General features: G+C 45.3%; 1 protein-coding gene across 3 annotated transcripts in view; it reads right to left on the bottom strand.

The window, feature by feature from the left end:
- Window positions 1–24,520, bottom strand: part of LOC146821544 (uncharacterized) — a 239,848-nt gene that overhangs the window by 29,231 nt on the left and 186,097 nt on the right. For all 3 annotated transcript variants that reach the window (XM_085612534.1, XM_085612532.1, XM_085612533.1), the window contains exon 6: window positions 11,216–11,364. In XM_085612534.1, coding sequence (XP_085468660.1) covers window positions 11,216–11,364 — 149 coding nt within the window. The remainder of the gene's footprint in view (window positions 1–11,215; window positions 11,365–24,520) is intronic.

Here is a 24,520-nt window from a genome sequence, read left to right as displayed (position 1 = left end):
AAATGCTTGTTTATGTCTGCCTACCTCAATTTTCTCCCTTTCTCTCCATGTCAATATAACGGCCTCTCCCCGTTTCTGCCACTGTTAGTCTGGCCATTAACCAACTACCAATACCACTGCAGCACCTGGACCAGGTCAGGGAAATGAGTGGTTATCAAACTCCTACGGTACTACTATCTAAAGTACCTGGATAGCAAATGCCACACTTCAGGAGAGGACTCTATTGCTTTACCACTAGGAAATTATTATATTCTACGTGTTCACATAGAGCAGACACCCGATGTTTTCACTGGGGGTGGGGCTGCAGGGGATGAGCTTGCTCCGATGAGAGGGCTGGTCTGGGCAGGAACCTGGCCCCCGATGCTGTCCCTACTCGGAGTGCTACAGGTTCACATGAAAGGGGCTTACATGACAATTTAAACAATCGTTGGCCTCCCTTCAGACGCACACCGAGTGTGATAAAACTTTCATTAACATGAAAGAGTGCCGCGCGAGACCACACATGGACGAAAGGGCGGGGCTAACCTGGTGGGTGTGCGGTCAGTGGTGGGCCAGGAAGGATAAAATGCGGAGGCGACCTAATGTGAAAGACAGTGGGGATACAGTCAAAACAGGCCAGACCAAACTACTGCGGTTGTAAAAATAAAAAATAAAGTAACTTGTTTGGGGATCAGAGATCAAGGGGCGTCGATAGCTGCCCTTCAAGAGAAGCTCATTCTGTGTGGAGGGCTGGAGGTCCCCCGCATCGACTGCCAGCAGCGAGAAGGGGGCGGGAAGGGGTAGAATCGGCTGCGTGAAGGAGGGGGTGGCGGCGGAATTCGGAGGAGGGGAGTGAGTGGGTGGGTGGGTGTGAAGAGAAGAGGAGCGAAGGGGAGTGGAGGGGTGGGGGTGCTGCAGAGGAGGAGGCCGGGGTGTGAGTGACAGTGGGAGCAGGCTGGGCTCCCCCGGGGCCGCTGCTCGGGCCTTGTTCGGTGCCGGGGGAAGGCTGCCGGCGACTGAAAGGCCTGTCACTAACTCACTGGGAATTCCTGATCCGGCAGGCCATGAAATGTCTCCGCATAATTATTCCCGTCCGAGCCTATTAGAAGTCATCAGCAAAGAAAGAAATGTAATTAGCGAACAAGGAGCGCAACTCAGAAGTGGCTGAGGGAAGAAACATAGAAGGTGGAGGCTGGGACGGGTCGCCTTTCAGATTAAAGAGGGGGTCGTTAGCATGATTAATATCCGCGTTCGGGGATCACTCTGTGGCGCGGGGCTTCAGGGTGCAGCCACAGACTGGCAGGGTGGGGAGATAAGGGCCTGCTCGGTGAACGTTGAAATGTGGAGTTGCAAGACTCGCACATCATGGGCTCGGAGACATTAACATTGGAAAGGAAATCCATCATCAGAGAATGTTGAAATATTGAGCTCAGAGGCTCACCCAGCATGGGCTCGGGGACATTAACCATGGAAAATAAGTCCATCACCAGGCAACGTTGTAATGTTGAGCTGTGTGGGAGTTAGCGAGTGTAAGAGAGGGAGGGGTTGGAGTTAAGTTTGGGAATGAAGAGGTCCGTAACTGCGGCAAGCCATGCTTTAACATATTTTGCTAACAGCTATTTGAAGTAGTGCTCTAAAAATCGGCATGACTTCAATTAGGCTCCGGGAAGCGGGGTCCTGTTTACATTCTTTGGAACACTACAGAGTGTGATAAAAGAGAGGATATGGGAGGGGGTAGGGGAGAGAGGCAATGCAGGCTGGCAAATGGTGAGCACTTTTCGCGGGCGGCCGTGCAGCCGCGAAAGTGAAAGAAAACGAATGCTTTCAGGCTGCCAAATGGTGCGCGCGCCCGGAGCACATGCACTGTAGTTGGCGGCCTGAAATGCACTTGTTTCCACTTCCAAAAGTGCCTACTATAAGTCTCGCCATAACAGCGCTAAAGCGCTGTCTCAGGCGAGACCTAAAAAGGGCTCGCCTCTCCTCCCGGCCAACTACAGACCCATCAGCTTAATCGACGTAGCACAGAAGCTGTTTGGCAGGGTTTTGCTGAATCGCCTCCAGGATTGGATGGAAGAGGTGGGTGCCCTTAGTCCCTATCAGGCGGGATTTAGGAAGGGGGTATCCACAGTGGACCAGGCTTTTAGGTTGAATCTCATCTATTGGAGGGCAGCAATATTCGAGGGCGGCAGTCTGTACACAATTTTTGTGGACTTACGGGCCGCCTTCGATCTGGTGCCCAGGGGAAAACTCTGGAGCGTCTTGGCAGAGATGGGCGTCCCCCCGGACATCCTAGTAATCTTACAGAGGCTTCACCATAATAATTATGCCCGAGTGAGGTGTGGGAGGTCGGGGGAATTGACCGATAGATTCCCCGTTGACCGAGGGGTAAGGCAGGGTTGTGTGTTGGCACCGACCCTGTTTTGCCTCTTCGTCAACGGGGTAATCGCCCACCTAAATGCCACCGATTATACGGACGCCCCCAAACTTAATGGCAGCAGGGTGCCCGCAATCATGTTTGCGGACGACACCCTGCTGCTATCTAAAACCCCCATGGGGATACAGAGGATCCTTGATTCATTTGTAGCCTTCTGTATGGACAGAGGGCTAGAAATCAATGCGGCCAAAACTAAATTCATGGTTTTAAATCCGAGCCAAAAATTGCGGCCGAATCCGCAATTGGGAGTAGCACGGCTCGAGAGGGTTGTCACCTTTGAATATCTAGGTGTGACTCTCAATGAAACCATGACTTGGGGATCCCACCAGATTAGGGCGAACCTCAAACTTACACAAATTACTGGGGGTATCGCTCGGATGATGACCGGCTCCTCATACCGCCCGCTGGGGGCCCTAATTCAGATATACAAGGCCCAGGCCAGGGGAGCGATCATGTATGGGGCGGAACTGTGGGGACACACACCATGCCATAGCCTGTCATTAACAGAAAACAAGTTTATAAGACAGATAACCGCGCTTCCCCCCAGTACCCCGCTCCTCCCCTTGAGGCTTGACCTCGGTCTACGACCATTATCTGATGAAATAAGCCTGAGACCAATAGCCTTCTGGCGTAGGTTGTGGAGCAGTAATGATCTTGCAGCATACAGGGCGGAACTGGCAGAATTATTGAACCACCCAAAAGCGCTCCGTATCCCTTGGGTCAAAAACATCCAATCCACCTGCATGGAACTAGGGCTCCCCGACTTATGGACTGACCCTGCGAATGCCGCACTGAATATCTCTAAAAGGTCCCTGACTAACGTATACCACAAACGCAAATTAGCTAGGGCCCGAGTTACCCAGGCAGAAGGGTCTCTATCCTCTGTGTTTTTGCAAAGCAAGGACCTTTATAGGTTTGAGAGCGTATTGGATCCTATCTTTCCGGTACTTGCTAGGAAGCTGTTTCTCCAATGGAGATACGGCTCACTGCCCTTTCGGTCCTTTACAAGTACTTGGTCATCGCCCCCCACTACGACGCAGTGCCCGGCTTGTGATGCCTTGGAGGAAACCGATTTACACGTGGCCTTCTTCTGCCCAGCCTACAGGGCAGCGCGGAAATACTGGCTTCTTCCCTTGATTAGGAATATGGGCGGCAGGGAATATGCTCCAATGTATAGGATTTTAAAATCTGATCTCTCTGGTCCAACTGTCCTCGCATTATCAAAATTTCTTACTAATGTTTGGCATACGCGCAACCGCATTTTAAAGGTGTTGGGTCCCTCTTAAAAAATTTTAGATGCACAGTTTTTATTGTATTTTTAACATATGTACTTCCAATGTTTTAATGTTTGGATTTATTGTGATTGTATATGTGTATTGTTTTTCTTTTATGGCCAAATGGCCGAAATAAAGATTGGAAAGATTCTTGGAAAGGATACATTATTTTCTCCAGGGGTAGGAATTAACAATTTTTGCTCACTGGGATCTAGAAACAGGAATGGGTTTCCATAATGGCTTCTAAATCCATATTCACCCCTTTGATGTTCCAAGGACAAGCAAGCCTAGTACAAGGCCTAAAACAGCTGCTATTCTTTTATTTAAATATACTCTACAAAAGGGACCAGGAATGATTTGTCTGGACCTAAAGGATGCACATTTGGTAATCTACTTATTCCAACAGAATCAGAGGAACCTACAGTTCCTTAAGGACGAGCAGGTATAGCAGTTCCTCTGTATCCATCCTCCTTTTCTTAGCTTCTCAACATTTTACCAAAGTTCTTCTCAACAGGGGTGGGCACCTGGCCATCATCTAACCAACTGCCATCATGCCAGTGGCAGGAAGTAATCTGCACTCAAATTACAATTATTTAATGGTAAATGTCAATTATTTCAGTAATTCTCCTTTTTAAAGCATGTACTTTCTGGGTTTAATTGTAGACACACAAGTGGTCACCGGATTCTTCCTCTCAGCAAAGCCCACATAGCTTAAGTAGGGAAGATCTCTCTGCAAGAAGAAGCTACTCCAATAAGCTTTCCAGGCATACAGGTACTTTTCATAAGGTCCTTCCACCACAGGGTTCTCCAAGGTCTACACCATTATTCTCAATAAGGCTAAAGATGTAAGTGGAGATCTTAATGTCCCACACTGCAGCAACAGTTGCCCTCCTCTGCAGGGTAAGACTGAAGCTGGCTCCTGGTTGCCTGTGCAAGAAGGGCACTCCCCTCTTGTATGCTGTTGAGGCAGCCACCATGAGTTATATATGGTGCCTCACCTGTGACACTGTTGTCTCTTACTGGCTGCCCAGCTCTCATCCCTGAAGGCCTCATTCTGGGAGAGTTGAGTGCCTCCCATTAATTTTTTGAAAATGGAGGCTCCATCGCCGATGCCCCCCAACCCACCGATCACAGTTCTATACACATGTGAGGAACTAAGCTGGAATGTCAAGGCGAGGTCCTAGAGGGAATTCCAAAGATTTTGGAGTAGATGCCTCACCCACTAGATAGTGGCATGCTTCATTATCGGAGTCTATGCACACCCTGGTAGGATGGTACCACCAGAGCAGATTCAACCAAGGTTGGGAGTTCTTATTTAAATTGTGACTGGGTTTCTAAGCAGGGATCCAGAAGGAAAAACAATAAAATGTCTAGGTTATACCCAAGGAAATTCTATTTATTAGTTGGTTAACCTAGACATGGATAAACGCAGTTTGTGGGGCCTGTTTGAGAATCAATGACTCAATCATCCCCGTTTATGCCAATATGTTTCGGCTACCATTTAAAACCCACACGGTCTGATGACTTCGCCTAAGCTGCTAACAACCCTGCCTATCTACGCATTTGTTCCATGCGTAGTTATGAGGCCTAAGGCTCTCAACTTCTTTTGGAACCCCTACTGGAAAGTCCTAGGGACAATAATACATGTGTCACATAGTTATTTCTAGGACTGCAAATGTCTGTTAAAAACGATCAACTTTAATGACAGCATGTGCCGGTGGGGGGACACCTGGATTAAGTGGCCACCAACCGGTATCAAGCACCTGTCTATATCAGATTAGTTCCTAGTTAAAAGATATTTCATATGGTGTGATATAAAATGATGCTATAAAGTGGAAGTATGGCAAACCATTGCAAGAGTACATGGCACACGTAAGCATGCACATTACAACATTACAAAAATCATGCAGGTTCTATCACACATCTTACCCTAATTGCAGGTGGTTCAGGGAATCATGTGCATCTGACGGGGGCAAGTTCCTGTAGTCATACACTTATGACAGAAGCATAACATTATTAATGGTACTGATCACTTCTTGGGGCTACATTGGCTATGCAATGAAAACACAAGTTTCTTCACCGGAGCCTATGCGGCAACCCATGGTATACTGGTCAAGGAGATAGCCCCCACTACAGTTGACACCCATTACTTTCTACGCCTATAAAAGGTGTCTAGAAACCCAGTACTTCACCATAGCTGGATGGTTGTGAACTACAGGCTGGAGGTCTTTCTGCTACTTTTTCTCTTGCAGTGCTTCTGTGCATTTTCATCTTCATCTGCTGAGATTGTTCCCAACCATTCTTGTGATGCTGCATACCTGCCTTCTTCTGCCTCCTATTGCCTAATGCTCCTTATGCCTGGATTCATTCTTTTGAGTATTTAATACTTATTTTAATTTTAGTTAGCGTTGGTACCTTGTTTTCCATGGCTGTGTCTGAGGCTTGCCCTCTAAAGTACTATAGGTCTGATTAGGGTTTAGTTAGTTTATTTGGCTTCACAGATGTTATGTTGCCATAATTCTTCCCTTCTTCTATGTTTCCTTGATTGTCTCCTCCCAATGTAGTCCATCCTCCTGGGAAGGGTATGAGCAATATGTTGGTGTATTGATGATTCTTACCCTTTGCCAATACAGCCTGGGCTTTTAATAGGCATCATAAGCTGGAAGCTGCACCAGTGCTTTGGTCAGCATAATTTGCTTTTGGCACCTTCCCCACTGCATTGATGTACATTTCCCATTACATAGAGCACGTGCATGGCTTCTGAGGTAATTCGTCTTGTAGTCTCGGGGGGGGGGGGGGGGGGGCAAAACTGAACTGGTGACATATTACGATGGAGAACTGCAACAGCAGGGCTTTGTTTGTCCTCTGTTCCCATGTTAATATTCAATCCATGATCAGAAAATAAGGTAAGGTGGTGGTGGGTGGTGGAGGGATAAGAGATTGCGGTGCCCGAATGGGTGGAAAATGGATCTCTGAAAACACAAATTACCTGTAATTCCTGCTGGCTATTTTACGCTGAATAAACCTAACCATGAACCACACCAGGATCTCTGTTGTTCTCTGGATGAGTAAAATCTTATATTTCATTACAAAATACACAACGGAGAAATAAGGAATAAGAATCTCACCACTACTATCTAACCTGCCAGTTTGTGTTGAGATCAAAATATTTCCAGAGAGTATCCTACGTTGTTTGTGAAAAGAAGTTGCATTACATTCCGGAGTTCAGTGGCTTGCACCTTGATCATAAAGTATTCCATGGCATGATCACTGTTTGATAACAGTTTTGGGATGACCTTTTTAGAAATCATTTAATTACACCTCTTCTGAGATTTATTTGGAGACCAGATTTAGGTTTGAAAGCAATAGATTCTAGGGCAATCCTGGATGAAGCCTTTCCCCTTGTTCCAAGCGTACAGAGAGGAACAAAAGTGTATTGTTCTGGCAGGTAAGCTCTTTCTCTAGCCTGGTAGGTTTCCAGGGTTTCTGGGCAATTCACAGTTTATCACAACTGGTGCGGCTCCTAATTGGGGACCAGAAAATTCCAGAAGGCTAGTTGGTCAGTCCGGCGTTATTGGTGCCTGGAACGGGGGTCTGCATCGCATTGAGGCTTCTAAATAGTAAGCTGTTCATTTCTTATCATAGCCCTTTCAGTTATAGTTGTAGGACAGTCAGAATATGTGGCGGTCATGCAGTATGCCACTCACCAGTAAGTTGTGAGTCAGTGGGCAACAGCCATATTCCCATCCAGAAGGGCCAGTAGCAAAACTATGCTTTCCTTAGGGGTCATTTCCTTGGAGTACCATGCAAGACATGTTTGTGACTGGGAGATATTGATTCGCTGAGAATCCAAAGCTTGCTATGAGGAGGTGATTAGTTCTAATGGTCTACTTACAAATCATAATGGCTAAAAACCACTTATCTAATTTTAGAGGAATGGGACATTCTGTTGCATGCTTTTCAGGGGGTGAAATAAGCATAAACACTGAGAAGATAGGTATGTACTTCTGTATGTATGTGTGTGGTATTTGTATAGCACAGATCTAGCCAAAAAGGCATTGGAGTGCTTTACATGGTCAAAGGCAAGCATACAGTCAACGAGTATTAGGAGAGGTAGCGGGCTACTTGGAGCAGAAGTGTGTAGTTACTGTGTTGTAATGTTCTTCAGAGGGTTGCAACTTCACCTCTTTCCTAAACTAGATCGGTATTGGTGCACTCTTGATGGATACTGGGGTGTTCTTCTATATCCTGGGTGCATAGATGGAAAAAGCCTGCTGCCTTGTTTTTGTCTTTGTAATTCTTAGTCTGCAGTCTCATGATGCCCTGGCTGCGGGTGTGGCGAGAGCCACCAGAGATCCTGTCTGCAAGATAAGCAGGGGTGGATGTGATGTTTGTTTGTAAAAGAAGCAGCTGGTTTTAAACATGGTGTTGGCTGACGAGGGGTGGCCAATCTATTTCCATTACGGTAGGGACGATTTGAGCATATATTTATTTCTTCAGGCCCTGAATGAGAAGTGCTACAGAGCATAGGATGACCTTAATAGGAGGGTGGGGGGGGCATTGTGCAGTTTGGGAGGCCATGCCGCAGGGCATTCACCACTATCCAGATGTGAGTGTAGGAAGGCTTGATCAAAGAAACAGTTTTACTTTCTTTGAAAGAGATGGCATCAGGCTGTCTTTGGCTTCATGGCAATGTGTTGCTTGAGGGTGAGGGTGGTGTCCAGGGTAAATCCTGGTGAAGGCATTGATTAACAGTTGGGGTTTAAGCTGTCAAGGTTCATGTCATTGAGACAAGTTTGTACTAGTTTTTGCTTTTTGTTCTAGGCAAACAGCATAAATTATTTCTTGGCTGGTATGATCTTCGGGTGGGTGCTGGAAATCCTTGTCTGGATAAGCTTTAGGCAGTGTCTGAAGTGTTGAATGTCTGTACAGTTGTGCACCGTCAGCATAATGATGAACTGATTAATGGATTTTGATGCTGTTACCTGTGAGTAGAGCCACAAGGGGTGAATGTAGAGGTTGAAGATGCTTGTGGGCAGTATGCCCGGCTTCGGTTTCACAGCACAGGAGACTCACTGAATGAAACTTCAGCTTAAGCATTTAAGCTATCTGGAATTAACCGCCCCGGGACAGCTGTCTTTTCACAAAAAGTAGGGGAACGGTTTTTCATAAGTTAAAAAAAGTATGGGCACTTTGTACCCCTCCGATCTCGCCCTCTTCAACCTCTGGGTTTTAGACTGTGGACATGGGAGAACGTTGTTAAAATGCATCACATATCGCAAGCACCGAGGACACCAGCAAACTTCCATCCAACCATACGTCAAATTTCCCGTCAGAAAAGGGTACATTATGGCCTCAATCTGCAAAAAAGGGACATAGGAGAAATAATATGCCTTTATGATAGTAAGTTACACTTTCTGATTCACAGAATCAAAAATTGGATACGTTTAGGGCCATAAATTGCAATGGGGTGGAGTGTCCTTCAACATGGCAGATTTTCCAGTCACAGATGTAGGTTTTGGGTAGAAAGGGTGCTAGAGACACAAGGCAACAAATGTGTACAAACTTGTGTGTTTGTGCATTTTCACAAACATATCACAGGAATTTTTGCACCCTGAAAACACACATCAATTCACTCTTTGGAGTGAAGTAGTAAGTGACCATCTCTGATGGAAAAGAGAAGGTGACACAATGCTGAATGAAAAATATGTAGTCTGGGAACTCACAAATTTCAGGATGTAGAAAATGGCAGGGGTGAATAGCAAGTGAAGCCAGGCAGGCTAGAGTCAAGAGAGAGCAGAGTCAGAAGGAAGAGAGCCACAGACCTGCCAGTGAGCAACAACCCACCGTGTGCAATGAGGGCACCAGGACGGGGCGAGACCTTAAATCCACTACCTTACAAGATCTGAAAGTGCTTCTGAGGGGGTGTGGCTATCAAGGCAGGGAACGGGGCTTTGAGCACTGCCCGTGAGTTAGAGTGACCCTCCTAAAATAACAATCTGAAGTTTCAAAGGCTGACACTGACGTCTTGGGAAGGTTGTAAAACCTCGATGGATATCAGCTCAGCCTTGAACACAATGTGAGTTGGAAACACTCCCTACAAGAGCATTCCAACTCACATTGTCCTCACTAGGTGACCGTGTGAAAGAAACCGAAATCCCGTAAAAGTTCACATGGTGGCACTGTGTGAGTTGTCAGGTATGAAGTCAACATCAGCACACCAATGGCCAGTAATTATGTACATTATTTTTTACTAAGTCTGTCTCCGAGAAAACTTGTGTGCAGAAAATTGATCTGGCTCTGTTGGCCTAAAAGAGACTTTGTGTAATATATGTTATGAGATTTGCAACATGAAATTGTGTGGCTGAATTATGTGCCTGCTGATAGCTATTATGTGTAACCCAATCATAATCGTCGTAAAATAGCTCGGAGGGTTATGTGTTAGCTACAAACAGCTGCCTGTAAGCCTCAAGGATAAACATTAACATAGGTTTTTCACCAATGTTTCATTCTTCTAAGGTTGATAACATGAGTGCAACTAAGTTAGGAAGAAGCAATTAACAATTAAGTTCCAAAAACACTTATTTGTATTGGCTGTTAAATAAATGGTCATTTTAAATGTATTAAAACATATAACGCTATATATTTAACATACAGAGTGAGTTTGAAAGAGTAAACTATTGTCTCGGTCTATTTCTTTGCAGATGTTTGAAGCCACCCTGTTGGCTGATTCTTTGTTTCTACTGACACGATAAAACTCATAAAAAGTACTTTCGAATTTCCTTTTAAAGGAGTTGTCGTGGGGAAAAGACCCAGAAATTCCTTCTTCTGCTTGGGGGCAGCAGCATCGCTCCACATACACTCTGGGGCCTTTCTACGAACCCCTTGTGCCGCCAGTACATCACTTTTTCCCATATTAAAAGTGACTTGTAAATAAGCCCCAGTATGTGCGCAGACACCACTGCATGTTCCCCAGGTAACAGGGAAGCAGATTCATCAGGGACCCTATGCCTTTTAGTAGCTGCCAGAATTGAAGTCCACTCCAACAAGTAACACACACATATTTCACAGAGAACTTACAGAGTAGAAAATACTCTCCCTGCTATAGATTTGTTTAAGGCTACATTACTGAATAAGTTGCACTCTCAAATTTTCAGACTTGTCGGAAATAAGCATGAATTAATTCGGAAAAATTGGATTAATGCTTGGAAATCAACAACTGATATACATTTATACGAACAAGCCTAGGATTCTTCTTAATCTCCTGAAAGTCAGAAATCTACTCCAAATGTAGGGCTAACCATACAGTGGTAGATTATCAACTTTTTACATGGCCCAATATATTTAAATAAAACAACAGTTGATGGAGAATGCAGCTTGTCACAGAGCCTCTGGGTTACAAAAAATCCCTCAAAGCATTAGGAAACACAAGTGCAATTTCTGCCTCAGGAAATGTTTCCTTAATTTGAAGAGTGTAATAATCAAATGAAAGCTGTATATTTTTATTTAATATATTGACTTCACATACCATAAAACAACCTCGAAGGATAAAATTGCTAATGCCACCGTAGTCGAAGTCGCGTTGGCCACATCTCCACTGTACGTTAACACAACGGAAAAGTTCAAAAGTGTGGCTATAGTTGTCCATGTAGCATAAACTGCGATTCCATTATGGACCTACAGAATAATAAAGATCTTAAAAGTAGGAATAACATTACGACAAAAAGGGTCATTTTTTTCTATGTATTCATTCTCGTTTGCATGAATCTCTGGAGATCCAATGCCTAGTTGAAATAACTTACTGCACCAGTACCTAGGGAGCCCCTAATAAACGATGCACTGAGTCCTCTCCTTTTTTTTATTGAAACACAAAATGTATTACAGTCATCTCATAATAAGCAACAAGGCGACACATTTAAGCACTTAGTGGAAGGAGCTCATGTGGAATTCATCTTTTGAAGAAATGAGAATGCGCCATGAAAATACTTTAATGTACAGAATTTATCCTTCAGTCCAGTATCCTTTTGGAACATCTAACTCTGAAATGTGGTAGTGGAGTTTCCCCAAACAGAGAGGGATGACAATCCCTAAAACCAAACATAAGACACTTGATGAAGACTTATTGCTACCAAAGAGCCTTTACAAGCCATTTCTCATGGAACGGTGTCAAACTGGAAAATGTGGAGAGGTCACTGAAGAAGAATATCGAATGATCTACATCGTTTTTGTGATGTAAAACAAACAATGCATGTGCAGTAACACATTCCTTACGTTCTTGTGGTATGTGGCCCTTTTCTACCATCTGAGCGAGATTAGCTTGAGAAGACAGCACAGTGAGTAATCCCATTCAAGTTTTGCATTTTTTTAAGGAGTCCAACAGCTACACAGTATGATTCTTTGCTGAATGTATTACTCAGTGTGGGCTGATGTTTAGTAACTTAAGAAAGCTGCATTTGGGATTTGAAATTCTGAGTTCAATTTTCCATCCAGTCCTCTCTTTTCCTAAACAGGATAAACTTTCCTGCGGGGTAAATTAGTTTATTTTGGATATTGAAGTTTTCCAATAGAGTTGGCTGGTTAGCAATCCTATTATTCTGAGAATTATATCAGCCTTGTTTGAGACCTCATTCACTAGTGGCGTTACAGCTTTCTGTACAATTGTATAGTTTCTTTATATACTTCACTCATGGGGAGATATAAAAAAGCCTTCTATCAAACACTGAATAGAATAACAGAACCATTGTTTATTACTTGGCTTATGGTGTGTATTCCTTTTTCAATCCACTCTTGCCCATTAATTTCTTACCTGTACAGTGTCAGTATTGCCCCAAATTGAAGACAGCAAGAGGAGTCTGGAGTTCACTTGCAACTCTGCACTCGCATAACACAATGTGGAGTGTGTGGTCTTAACCGTAACCATAAAGGAAGAGTGCACTCTGTGCTTATTAATTGTTAATGAAGATTGTAAATAGTAACCAGAGGGTATCATTTTCCATTGAGACACAACTGGAGATACCTGAATTGCTGAAGCCTATTTCTAGCTTAACACTGGATAAATGCCTGGTGGAAATTCTTAAGGTCAGGAAACCCAAGTCCTCCAATGGTGGTTGGACCCTTAAGTGTTCTGATGGGAAAGACTGGGTTGTAGTTGACACTCCAGGCAAAGTTTAAGAAATTTTGTTTGAATGACTTCTATAATAAGTAGCTGTAAGGTAGACCTAAGCTATTTAACACAGGAGGAGTTCTTGGCAAAAGGTTTATTTTCACTGTATTAGTCTAAGCACAATGACTAAGACACAATTTACTCCACTTTGCAATGTTCATTGCCCCTTCAATACCATTGGGTGACCATCAAAGGGAATACATTCACTGATGCCTGTATGTGAGATACTGTGATTTAATGGACCTAGGCATAATGTTTAGTTCAAAATTGTATGCACAACAAACTGTGCTTTATAAAAAGAGCTAGCATCCCAGGGGCAGAAACTGACTTAGATATTTGGATCTCTAAAACACCAATGAGAAGCAAATGACAAAAGTATCCACAAAACCGTCCAAAGCTATAAATAATTACAAAGAATATTGGGTACAAGAACAAAAGGAAAAAACAGAGTGTCAACAGATTTCAAACTTGGGATAAGGTAGACTGGAAAGTTTACTGAATTTGTCCCACAGTGTGATGTCTTTTTATTTTTTTATTTTTAAAAAGGACGTAAAAACCCTAACCCACTTCCAGTGGCAAGCTTCATCATCAAGTTCCTCATGGCTAAGACAGTGACACTATCACAAGGTGGGCAGCCTTGGGGGCACTTTGTGAGGTGTTTTAATGTGTGTTGAGTGAAAAAAGCTATTGAAGAAGACTACGCTCAATTGTTGTGAGAAAAGTATTCAGCTCTCAAGAGGAAGGGGTCTAAAAGTAAAAATGCATAGGGGATGGTAATTGACTTGAATATTGTGCTCTGAACCTCCATGTTGCTGGATGTTGGTAAATTATAAAGTTAACAAGGTAACATGGTGGAATTTTGCGATGCAAACCCACAATAATAAATTTGGGATATTTAGAGCACATTTACAATGACAACGCAATATGGGCAATTTCCACTAGTCTACAACCAGTGTTTCTATCTCCTACCCACTACCCCCTCTGTTATCTTCTTTCCCTATTAGCATGTCCGTGTCTCCCAAATGCTATTTCTTGTCATCGTGTATTTTACGTTGGCACATGATAAATAGTGACCTATCCACCTAACCTCAGGTAGCATGCCTTATCATACTCTGCGGGAGGCATCATGTGGTGAGTAAAACCTACACTGTATTGGCACTCTCCTTATGCATGGTCAGCCAGTGTTTCTACATGTCAGGGAGCTGAATGTGTACAACTGCATACATGTGTATCACTGATACATATTCACAACATTTTACCCTGAAAGTTTGGGAGGATATTGCACCTAAACTATATGCACTGAAGATCAGTTCTGGGAGACTGGCTCATCCAAGAGATTCTTCATTGAGAAGAAGGGCAACTAGAGGAGTATTTGCACATACTTAAAACAACATAAAAGCTATTTGAGGAAATGTCAAAATTTAAAGAAAATGCTTATCATTTACTTTGCACACAGCTAGGAATTGGAACAAATGATCAAGCCATAGGATGCTCTGCAGTAGCCAAGGGAGCACATTTAACTACATCCAAGATGAGAGTAATCTTTCCAACACTCTTCTTCCTATAAGTGCTGCACCCTGCTCTTTCACAGCACCATAAATGCTCCCTTCGTGTGGCAAGGCATAGGTTTTCATGCAAGATTGGAAAGGCAAGTACAGAGAGGCGGAATGTGAGGGGGAAGCAGCACATTGGGGATAGAGCAAGAAAACACACACATTCCCATGGAATTCTCAAAGAAAAAGAAAAAAGTAGCACCCAGATGTAAGTGAGAAGATGCAGGTTATCCAGTCAAAAGGATGGTAAAGAAACTATGCTTCAGAGAAGGGGTATCAAGAAAAAGAAGAATACAAAACATTGAAAAAGTAGCAAGCAGAAAACACTGGCCAGGAAGCTGAAAAATGATAGGCAACGGGATTAGCCAAAGCCCACTTTAAGTATTGGTAATGTACATAATAGGTTTTCAAAAGATAGCTAAAAGCTATTTGTAGGCAAGATCTAAACAAATGAGGGATGGCATAAAAAACTAATATAATGATCTGGAAAACGGCAAATGTGTTTAACCAACTGAGGGGAAGCCCACATGCCAGTCAGGCACGAGGATATCCAAATGCACTATTTGTGACAACAAATCCCTAGTCTCTACTAAATATTGTGAAAAAGAGTAATATGTCTACCTCTCCTGTAGTACTTAATATTTTTTTCAGAGAGATTTTGTTCCCTAACAATGTCACAACTGAGAATCTGATGTAAGCTATGAAAGCAATAGACATTTTTTAATTATTTAGTTAATATAATCCAAAATTACAATTCACAGTCAAACGTTCATGGCAACATTAAAAAATCTAAAACAATTGCGACTCTCACGGCCTATCTAGTCACATATCCACATATCACATTCAACCCTTCTAAAATAATCTTAACTTGTTCTCACACCTGCCCCTCCACAATCAGCAATATTTCACATAATAGTGATCCTGGCCAAATGTGACCACCTTGGATAATTTGGGCCATGGTTAACATAGTTATTAATATCCCTGGAATAATGGTGGACCTTGCCTAAAGGTGCCCATCATGGACATATGCAGGCATTATGACATGGCTATCATGGCATAATGATCGCCCTAGCTTCATGACGTCCGCCTTGACATATTATGACTATCTTTAACTTAACTGTGGCTATCCGTGATATAACGTTGGCCCAGAAATAATGGTCCCATCCCAGATTTATTGTGAGCAATGTTGATATAATTTGGTCCTTTCCAGTCTGGTAGTAGAAACTCCAGCCACATGATGGGCATTGTTGGACTTGGCCCTTCTGGCCGCTTCACCCCGAAACTTTTTGCTTAATATGGTGACTTGGTTCAGTGATTTTATTTACTTCTGCGCACTTTACCGCTGTGTCCCAGGGTAAAGTGCGTGCGTGTTGTGAGGTTGGCCTGCCCGCCCATAGGAATGCATGGGGGAATGTATGTGTCCCGGTAGTTCCTGATGCGTGGGGTGTGCAGGCCCGTGTTTGGTATGTGCGGACTCGTGTGAGTGAATGCTGCGCGTTGATGTGTGCGGCGTGCATGTACCTAGTGTGGAAGTGCCACTTCTAGAAGTGGGCACTTCAGTGTGCAGTCTGAAATGTGTGGCTTGTCTGGCGATTGGCTGGTGAGGTCAGGTGACGGACTAGGGAATTCCCCAGAGTCAGGAGGAGTCACCCAGTGGTGAATGGGGAGTTAGCATGTTGATGGCTGGGGAGGAGTGTACCTGGGTCCTGAATAGGACAGGGCTTCCCCCACACAATGCTGGCGCCGGCCCCTGTGGTGCGTCTAATGACCCTAGCCCTGCCAGTGAATAGGGAGAGGGGCTGAGCAAAACAAAGTGCTCAGGAACCTGTTGGAACTGGTTCGCCCCTTCCCTGCACCTTAGACAAAGCCTTGTACTGTATAAAAAGGGGCTGTGTCCCCTTACATGGTGTTCTCTTGCAGGATCCACTTGAGGGGGGGCCTGCTGCTGCTGGGCGCCAGGAGAGACCGCCACTGGGGACTGCCTCCCTGCTGGAGGGCCCTGTGAGCTGGCTCTGGGCCCAGCCTTTGCCCCCTGCTCTCTGAAGGACCTTTTTGGTTGCTGGACATTGCTCATAGCGCCTGGGAGCGCTTCCTGGACTTCGTAGCACTGTGCGCGCTGTTTTCCTGGACTTTGCCTTGTTTATAGCGCTGGGAGCGCTGTGTTGCTTTGTAGCGCTAGGCGCGCTGTGATCCTGATAGCGGGTGCCCACCCCGCGATTCTGCCGTGTTTTGATTCAGCCTGCGGGTGCCCACCCCGCTTATTTGCGTGTATTTCGAGGGAGCCTACCCCTCTTACGGCCGGAATAATCACCGCTACAGCCCGGGCTGAAACCGGAAGTCAGGCGGCTGAGGGCGGGCCTCCGGGACAACCGGAACTCAGAGAAGGAGGGCGGGAGCCTACCCCGCCTCCTGCCAAGCACCGCGGTTGCAGCCCGGTCGGAGAAGTTACGATCCAGGCGGGAGCCCACCCCGCGCTGGACCGTGAGGAGGAGGGTGGCCAGAACCTGTGCGGAGGGGGCGCGAGGCACATTGTCGGTGCCTGCCCCTCCGCGAGGAAGCCTTGGAGTCCTTCACGCCCTCCCCCCTGAGAACGGAGAAAGGGAAGACGACGCGGGAGTCCCCGAGCAGCCCGGTGAGTGTTGAGAAGGGCTGGGGGACTCCGCGCATGTGCTGGGGGTGCGGGGGCAGTGATCGAGCCCCGTGAGGCTCCACAAGGTGGCCACAGCATGTCTCGAGCCCCGTGAGGCTCTAGGGGGGCATTGCGGGTAAAGAGTCCCCTGAGAGGGACTCCAACGAACGGAGGCATTGTGGTGTCTCGAGTCCCTGAGAGGGACTCCAACGAAGAGCGCAGTGAACGCTCCGACCTCGGGGGCATGTTGTTGCAGAGCCGTGAAGGCTCCCGGGGCATTGTTGTTTGAGCCCAGTGAGGCTCCAACGTTGTGCAGGGCCACGAGGGCTCTAGAGGGCATTGTCTGGTGTTCCGAGCGCCCGGAGCGCTCCAACGAGGGGGAGCACGACTGTTCCGAGCCACGAGGGCTCTAGGGGACATTTTCTGAGTGAACAGAGCCCAGAGAGGGCTCCAGAGGCACGCAGTGCCTGAAGTTCGTTTTCCAGCTGCCCAGCACTTAGTGGGCAGCTGCCACGTTTAGGTGGGGGACCATTCTTGTTTTAGTCTGCGCAGCTGGCGCAGCTTGACTGAACGCAGGGCGCCCTTGCCCCTACCAGGCCAGTTGGCCCAGGGACTGCCACAGGTGGTGGCTCATGTGGAGTCTTGCGCAGTTGTTCCTACTTGCACCTCTGAATGTGTGTTGATGCATCATGTGCCATTGCTTTTACACCTCTGAATGTTTTTAGGCATCATGGGTTTTCCTTCCCTACACCTCTGAATGTGATGCATCATGTGTAACGTTCTATTACCCCTATAGGTATTGTGATACGTAGGTGGTTGTTGCTTTCTCCTAGTACAGGTGGTGCTAGTGAGGTTCTAGTTCCCTGCGTGACAGTCTCCTAAAGTAGTTAGGGTTACGTAGGTGGTACTTCCCCGATACCAGTAAGTACTGGTTGTGTGCTATACAGATTATTTTTGGGCTACAGTGATTTTATATATTTTATGTGCTAAATATCTAAAAAGTGCTAATTCCTGACAGTGGTCCAGGTGGCCCTGTCTTGTACATAATCCCTTGTAAATTCTGCCCGTGCCTGTTGGCACATTGTAAAGTGTGTGTTTTTATCTAATGTGTTGTGTATAATACAAAGGTTATTTTTATAGAATACCTTGTGTGGAGTTTCCTTTGTGGTGGGCCTTGGGTGTTGTTGCTGGGTGCGCGCGCAAACGCTTTACACATCGCCTCCGGGATAAGCCGGTCTGCTCGTGCCAAGCTACCAAGGGGGTGAGCAGGGGTTATCTTTGGCGTGTAACTTCCTTGCCCTGACTAGAGTGGTGGTTTCTGCCTGACTTTGGCGCAAGCCTTAGCCAACCAGAAATCCCCAGGTCTAACAGGCATGGTTGGTATTTTTTAGAGAAATGCAAATGAAAGTCAGAATCTATCCATGTGTGGTGGTAATACACAACAGCACCTGATGAACATTACAAGCCTATGTTTGAGAACCAAACAGGTTTTACTAAAAGTAAAAAGCTTGTATTCAGGACAAAAAAGTGAAAATTATCAAGCTTTAGCTTGAAGTAAATGAGCTTATTAATGGAAAAATGAAAAGCCTGTACTTGATAGAAAAATACATATATTTTCAGAAAATTGCGAGACAATTTTTGGGGACAAAATGACTTCAATACTGAAATATATGCATGACTTTTGATTTTTCCATCCTGCATCTTCCTAACATAAGAACCAAAACCTGTGGAAGGGGCAGGGTAGAAAACAACATTTAGTGGACTAAAGAAGTGAAGAAAGGTGCCATAAGAATTTTAAAATGATATGACAGGCGAAATTGCATACCCAGTTTTTTAAAACTACATGTAATATGATATGTCTGTAGCCAATTCTAGGGAAACTGCTGAAAAGTGCAGCTTTGCCAAATTGTTTTAAAATTTTCCTTGAGGAAGGTACACTACTAACACCCCTATGGATTGTAGAGGTTGGTTGGCACATGATGAAAATATTGAAATATTTCATTTGCTCTTCTTCCTTCAGAACCTCTGGAATTTTGACAATTTATGCAGAAGTTGTTCTCATAAATGTGCCATTTTAAAAATGGTTGCAGTGGGAGACATTGCCCGAGAGGATATTACTCAGTTTGTTCTGTGATATTTGGAACAAGTACTTAGGCCACACACCTTTTAAAGTTTATCAACAGTATTTACCCTAAGTAGTGGTCAGTGCAAGACGGAAAGGGCCAACTAAATGGTACATTGTATTTAAAGGTTCTAGCACTCCTCCAGGAAGAACTGAGTATGTCTTCTAGGCTGGACATGCAGAGGAAGAAGGGCTGGTATCAATTGATCAAGTTGTTTTGTGGCTTGTACCCTGTCATTCTCAGCCAATGCTATTCAATGGCCATGCAGCTAGCAATGCAGAACAGTAAAAGGCCTTATTACGAGTCTGGCGGTCCTGCGGACCGCCAAATTGGTGCCAGCAGTCCCAGTGCGGTGAGCTCGGCGGTCCAACTGCCGTATTACAAGTTGGGCTGATCCGCTTTGTTAAGACCACCACTGAATCGCCGACACTGCCAGCTTCGCGGTCCAGGAAAGGCAGCTGCCATAGGGCGGACCAGGGGAGATGCACAGCCATCCATATTACGAGTTGCCTGTTGCACGAGCGGACTGCGGCAGTCCAACCACCTGTTTCAAGGTAGATGTGACGAAGGATTTGGGGTGTGTACTTACCCCTTTCTTCGTCTTACAAGCAGATTCTGACGTGGATCCCTTTCTCCAGGTCCCCCCTTCACAGCAGAATCTTCACACCGAGGATTATGAGCCTGTTTGCGGCGATCTAGAAGTGAGTCCTTTTCTAACCATATACCCACTGCCAGGACTGCCCACATTTGGGCTGAAACCCGGTAATGGGTATATTGTATTTTTCCACATATATCATCCATATGTGTACATCCGACATATCTGCAGTCGAAATGCACACACAGGCATCAAGATATTTGTGAAAAGTACTCACCAACTCTGAAAGATCCCCGCCTCGTCACCGCTGGCCCCGTTGTTAACTTGTAATACGGTGGTCTTTAGACCCCCAGTGTCGAGGGATGCTAGCGGGGGCAGACTCAGTCCTACGGTGGCCAGTCAATCAAACTCATAATAAGGCCCATAGTAAGGCCCTCATTAGGGTCTTCACTGTAATTCGGATGCAGACAGAAACATACTAGCACTGGAGTTATACGTTGTGAAATTGAAAGGTACTTTCATTTTGCTTTACCAGCGCACATTTCGGCTGGTAATACATGATAAAATGTGTACAGAAACAAACAGAAAACAGAATGGGTGAAAAACTGGTGGAAATCCCCTTGTATTGTCATTACAAGGGTCAAACGTCAGATTCACTCTGGAATTTGGCCCTGGGGATGCTGAACCTCGGGGTATCAGTCTCATCTGGGAAAAACTCTACACCAGTTTCACCTTCGGCCTTAGAAGCAGGCCCTGAGTGGGAATGAGGGAGCAGTGGGAATGAGGGAGCTGTAAGTACAGGGGAGGAAGAAACTGGATATGCAGGGATTGATGTAGATTCCCTCTCCCTACCAGTCATCTCTGGATTTTTGGTTCAGGGAAACTGGTTGTCAACAGTGGTGGCTTCTCGGCTAAGGCGGAGGAGAGTCGCCCCACTGCTTAAGCTGCAACCTGAATTCAAAAAATAAAATGATAATAACGTTCGTTATTATCCTTTTGTTTTTTGTATTCAGCTTGCAGCTGAAGTCAGGCGGGCAGGGCTGGGCTCCCTCTGTCACTGGGGGAGGAATGGTGGCAGCACCCAAAGCGAGACTGCCGGCCAAAGCGCCATGGGCGCTCTGCATGTTATTCACGCTGGCTGTAGGGCTGAACCACGGCGCACAGACCAATTACAAAGCTGCAAAGGCAGCGTTGTGATTGGTCAGGGGATTCTGGAAGGATGTGTGCTTCCTGCTGAGAGGAGGTTGGAGAAAGAAGAGGCGGCGGCCAGCGGTAAAGAGATAAGTGCTTCTTTTTTTATTATTCCTCCCCCTGCCTCACCACCCCTAGTTGGTAGCATCCGCTACTGGTTGTAGGCTCACCACATTGTCTCCTATATAGACACCAATAACCATGCATAGTCTGTCCAGCCCACACACAACACGTGTACCTCACCATGCACAGACGATAGAGACTATGCAGCTTTTCGACTATGGGGACTATACAGCTTTTATAGGGGGAAAGCTTGTATGTCCTCTCCCTTCCAGCGGTACAACTGAAAAGGCTTGCACCTCTGCGACTGTAACCAGCTTACACCAGCCAACACTAGTATTCACCCTCTACAGAAAAGGCGCTGAGTGGTAATAACTTTTTTCCTATTCTTGTAACTGCTTTGTGTTCTCCAAATTCTATAAGCGTTGCCTTCCTCAATGCTGTGCGTTTGGTTTTAATTCTTCACACTCGAGTGCCCGTGGCTTGCATGGTTTCTGAGCCTGCACAACATAGACCAATGATTTAGAGACTTTACTTCATCACCACCCAAAAATGTATGTTACCTAGTTTTACCTATTTGCCCCGAAGCACAATAGGGGCCCTAAAGGGTAACATTCAAGCCAAACCAATAGTACTCAAACTGACAACTTACAGAAAGCATAATTTTGCCCTTTGGGAGGTGCCCAAGGGATATCCTTAAATATTTCTAAACATTTTCTTTGTCACAATCCAGCATCCATGCCAGAAAATAAGCACAATACGATAGTTAGTTTTTGATGTTACCATAAAAATGTACACCAAATATGTGAAGTAGTTCAAGTGAGCCTACACCTCCAGGCACAACCATGCTACGATACCTTTGAGAGGCACCTAAACACTGAATACAACTGAGAAATGATAGATAGGAAAAAACTCCCAAATTCAGACCACTTTCTGACTTTCTGCCAACGTCCTTATTCAACTGTTGTTCTGTCGTTTAATTTGTGCCAGTGGTCGCGGACCGATACGGATTTTTTATCATAAGACTTTGACCCAAAGCAAGAGAGAAAAATGCAGAAACAGGAGAAAGGAGGAGGAAGAGAAACACAAGAAAACAGCGATTAACAGGGAAAGCAGAAATAAATAAAAAAAAACAATTATAGCAAAGTCAATAGGTCTAGCCTTCAGCAAACCAATTGGCTAAGCAGCATATGGCAAAAAGAGGAAGGAATAAAAACAAAACAAAAGTCAACATAGGCCTATGTCATCACACTTGTTTGCATATGCATCATGATGCCAAGTCGACTAGGCATGCTGTGTTAAATGCCTTCATGTTTCACCACGCATTCACAAATGACATGGTTCAGCATCCATTTTGTTTTTACTCACCGTTCCAAGACGATGGACGCCAATCGTGGAGCAGTAAATATAAAGAAAGTCAAATGTACACAAACATAAAAAAAGGAGTAGTCTGGCAACAAATTGAAGCAGCTGAGCCCTCCAAAATATTTTTTTAAAGCGTTTCTTAAATGAACACAATGGGTGAAACACAGAGGCGTGGGCAACAAGAGATTAGGGGTGGGGGGGGGGGAGTTGCGTGATCAAGGTAGGAGCCTGAGGTGAGAGGGCGCAATAAATGTAAAATAAGAAAAGATAAAGCAACTATACAGGAAGGCTGAGGCGGGAGTAACACGGTGCAAATGGGGTAGAGTGAGCATTTAGGTGGAAGCAGCACATGAGGAAGAGAGGGCAAAAGAAAATGCCTGCAATCCCTTAAAGTGATGAAAGACAGCAAGAAGTAGTTCCCTATATGTAAGCAGTGGAAGGATAAAAGCCATCCAATTAAAAGATTGGTAAAGAATGATTATGCTACTTACCAGTATGCATCTGTTCTTGGCATGTAGGGCTGCTGACATTCATATCTGTGCATAGATCGCCGCCTAGTGTTGGGTCCGGATGATTGCACATTGTTGTCCTGGAAGAGTCTTCGAAGTATCACGAGATAGGTGGCTCCTCCCCTGGACTACAGTGCGCATGGGCATCCTCTCCATCCTTAGATTGTTTTTCGCCATTGTGGCAGTGATGGAGTAGATATAGTAAGTGATGACCATGCTATACAGAAAATACTGAGTGCTGCAGCCGCGACAGGCGCCGGGGAGGAGGGTGGGCGATATGAATGTCAGCAGCCCTACATGCCAAGAACAGATGCATACTGGTAAGTAGCATAATCAGTTCGAGGCATGTGGGCTGCTGAATTCATATCTGTGCATAGAATATATAGCAGTACCTCCCCTAGCGGCGACTACCTGTGCCAGCTGCAGCAGTCTGGAAAAGAGTTTTGAGAACAGCCTGTCCTACAGCTGCTTGCTGTCTTGAGTGTACATCTACGCAGTAGTGTTTGGTGAATGTATGTATAGTGGACCATGTGGCTGCTCTACAAATTTCGTGTAAAGGGATGTTTCCTAGGAAAGCCATGGATGCCCCTAACTTTCGTGTTGAGTGGGCTCGTGGGGGAACCGTTAATGTGCGTTTAGCTTTGTGATAGCAAATCTGAATGCATTTAACGATCCATCTGGCTATTCCTGCTTTGGAAATGGCGTTGCCTTTGTGTTGTGGAGAGAAGGCAACGAAGAGTTGTTTAGTTTTTCTAAAATCCTTTGTCCTGTCAATATAGTACAGGAGAGCCCGCTTTACATCTAGTGTATGGAGCATTCTTTCCGCGACATTTTGCGGATTTTGGAAGAAAACGGGCAGTTCGATAGTTTGATTAATGTGGAACTGTGATATGACTTTGGGCATGAACTTGGGGTTGGTGCGTAGGACAACCCTGTTTGCGTGGACCTGAATGAATGGCTCCTGAATGGTTAGTGCCTGGAGTTCACTAACTCTCCTTAAGTGATGGCAACCAGGAAAGCCACTTTCCAGGTGAGGAATTGAATCTCACATGAATGGAGAGGTTCAAAGGGCGGACCCATCAGTCTGGTGAGGACCAAGTTGAGGTTCCACACCGGTGCTGGTGGGTGTCTTGGGGGAATTACTCGTTTAAGTCCTTCCAAGAAGGCTTTGATGGGAGGCACTCTGAATAAAGAGAGGTGCTGCCTGTTTTGTAGATAGGCTGCTATTGCTGTTAAATGGATACGTATTGAGGTGTATGCCAGATTGCATCTGTATAGGTGTAAGAGGTAGCAGATTATGTTTTGAATGGATGCGTCTAGCGGGTTAATATCATTGTTGTTGCAGTAAATGACAAACCTCTTCCATTTAGCTGCATAGCAAGCTCTGGTAGTGGGTCTCCTGGCCTCCTTGATGATCTCCATACAGTCAGGTGGCAGGTTTAGGTAGCCAAACTCTAAGACTTCAGGAGCCAGATTGCCAGGTTCAGCTGTTGCCGATCTGGGTGCTGAATTTTGCCATGGTTCTGCGTTAAAAGTTCGGGTTTGATCCGCAGCCTTTGATGCGGCACCACGGAAAGTTCCAGAAAGGTGGTTTACCATGGCTGTCGCGCCCACGTTGGAGCAACTAGGATGAGTGTCAGTGAGT

The sequence above is a fragment of the Triturus cristatus genome, chromosome 6, assembly GCF_964204655.1.
Source record: "Triturus cristatus chromosome 6, aTriCri1.1, whole genome shotgun sequence".
NCBI classification, from domain to species: domain Eukaryota; kingdom Metazoa; phylum Chordata; class Amphibia; order Caudata; family Salamandridae; genus Triturus; species Triturus cristatus.
The sequence above is the reverse complement of the archived record's forward strand: the minus strand, read 5'-3'. Positions and strand labels throughout refer to the sequence as shown.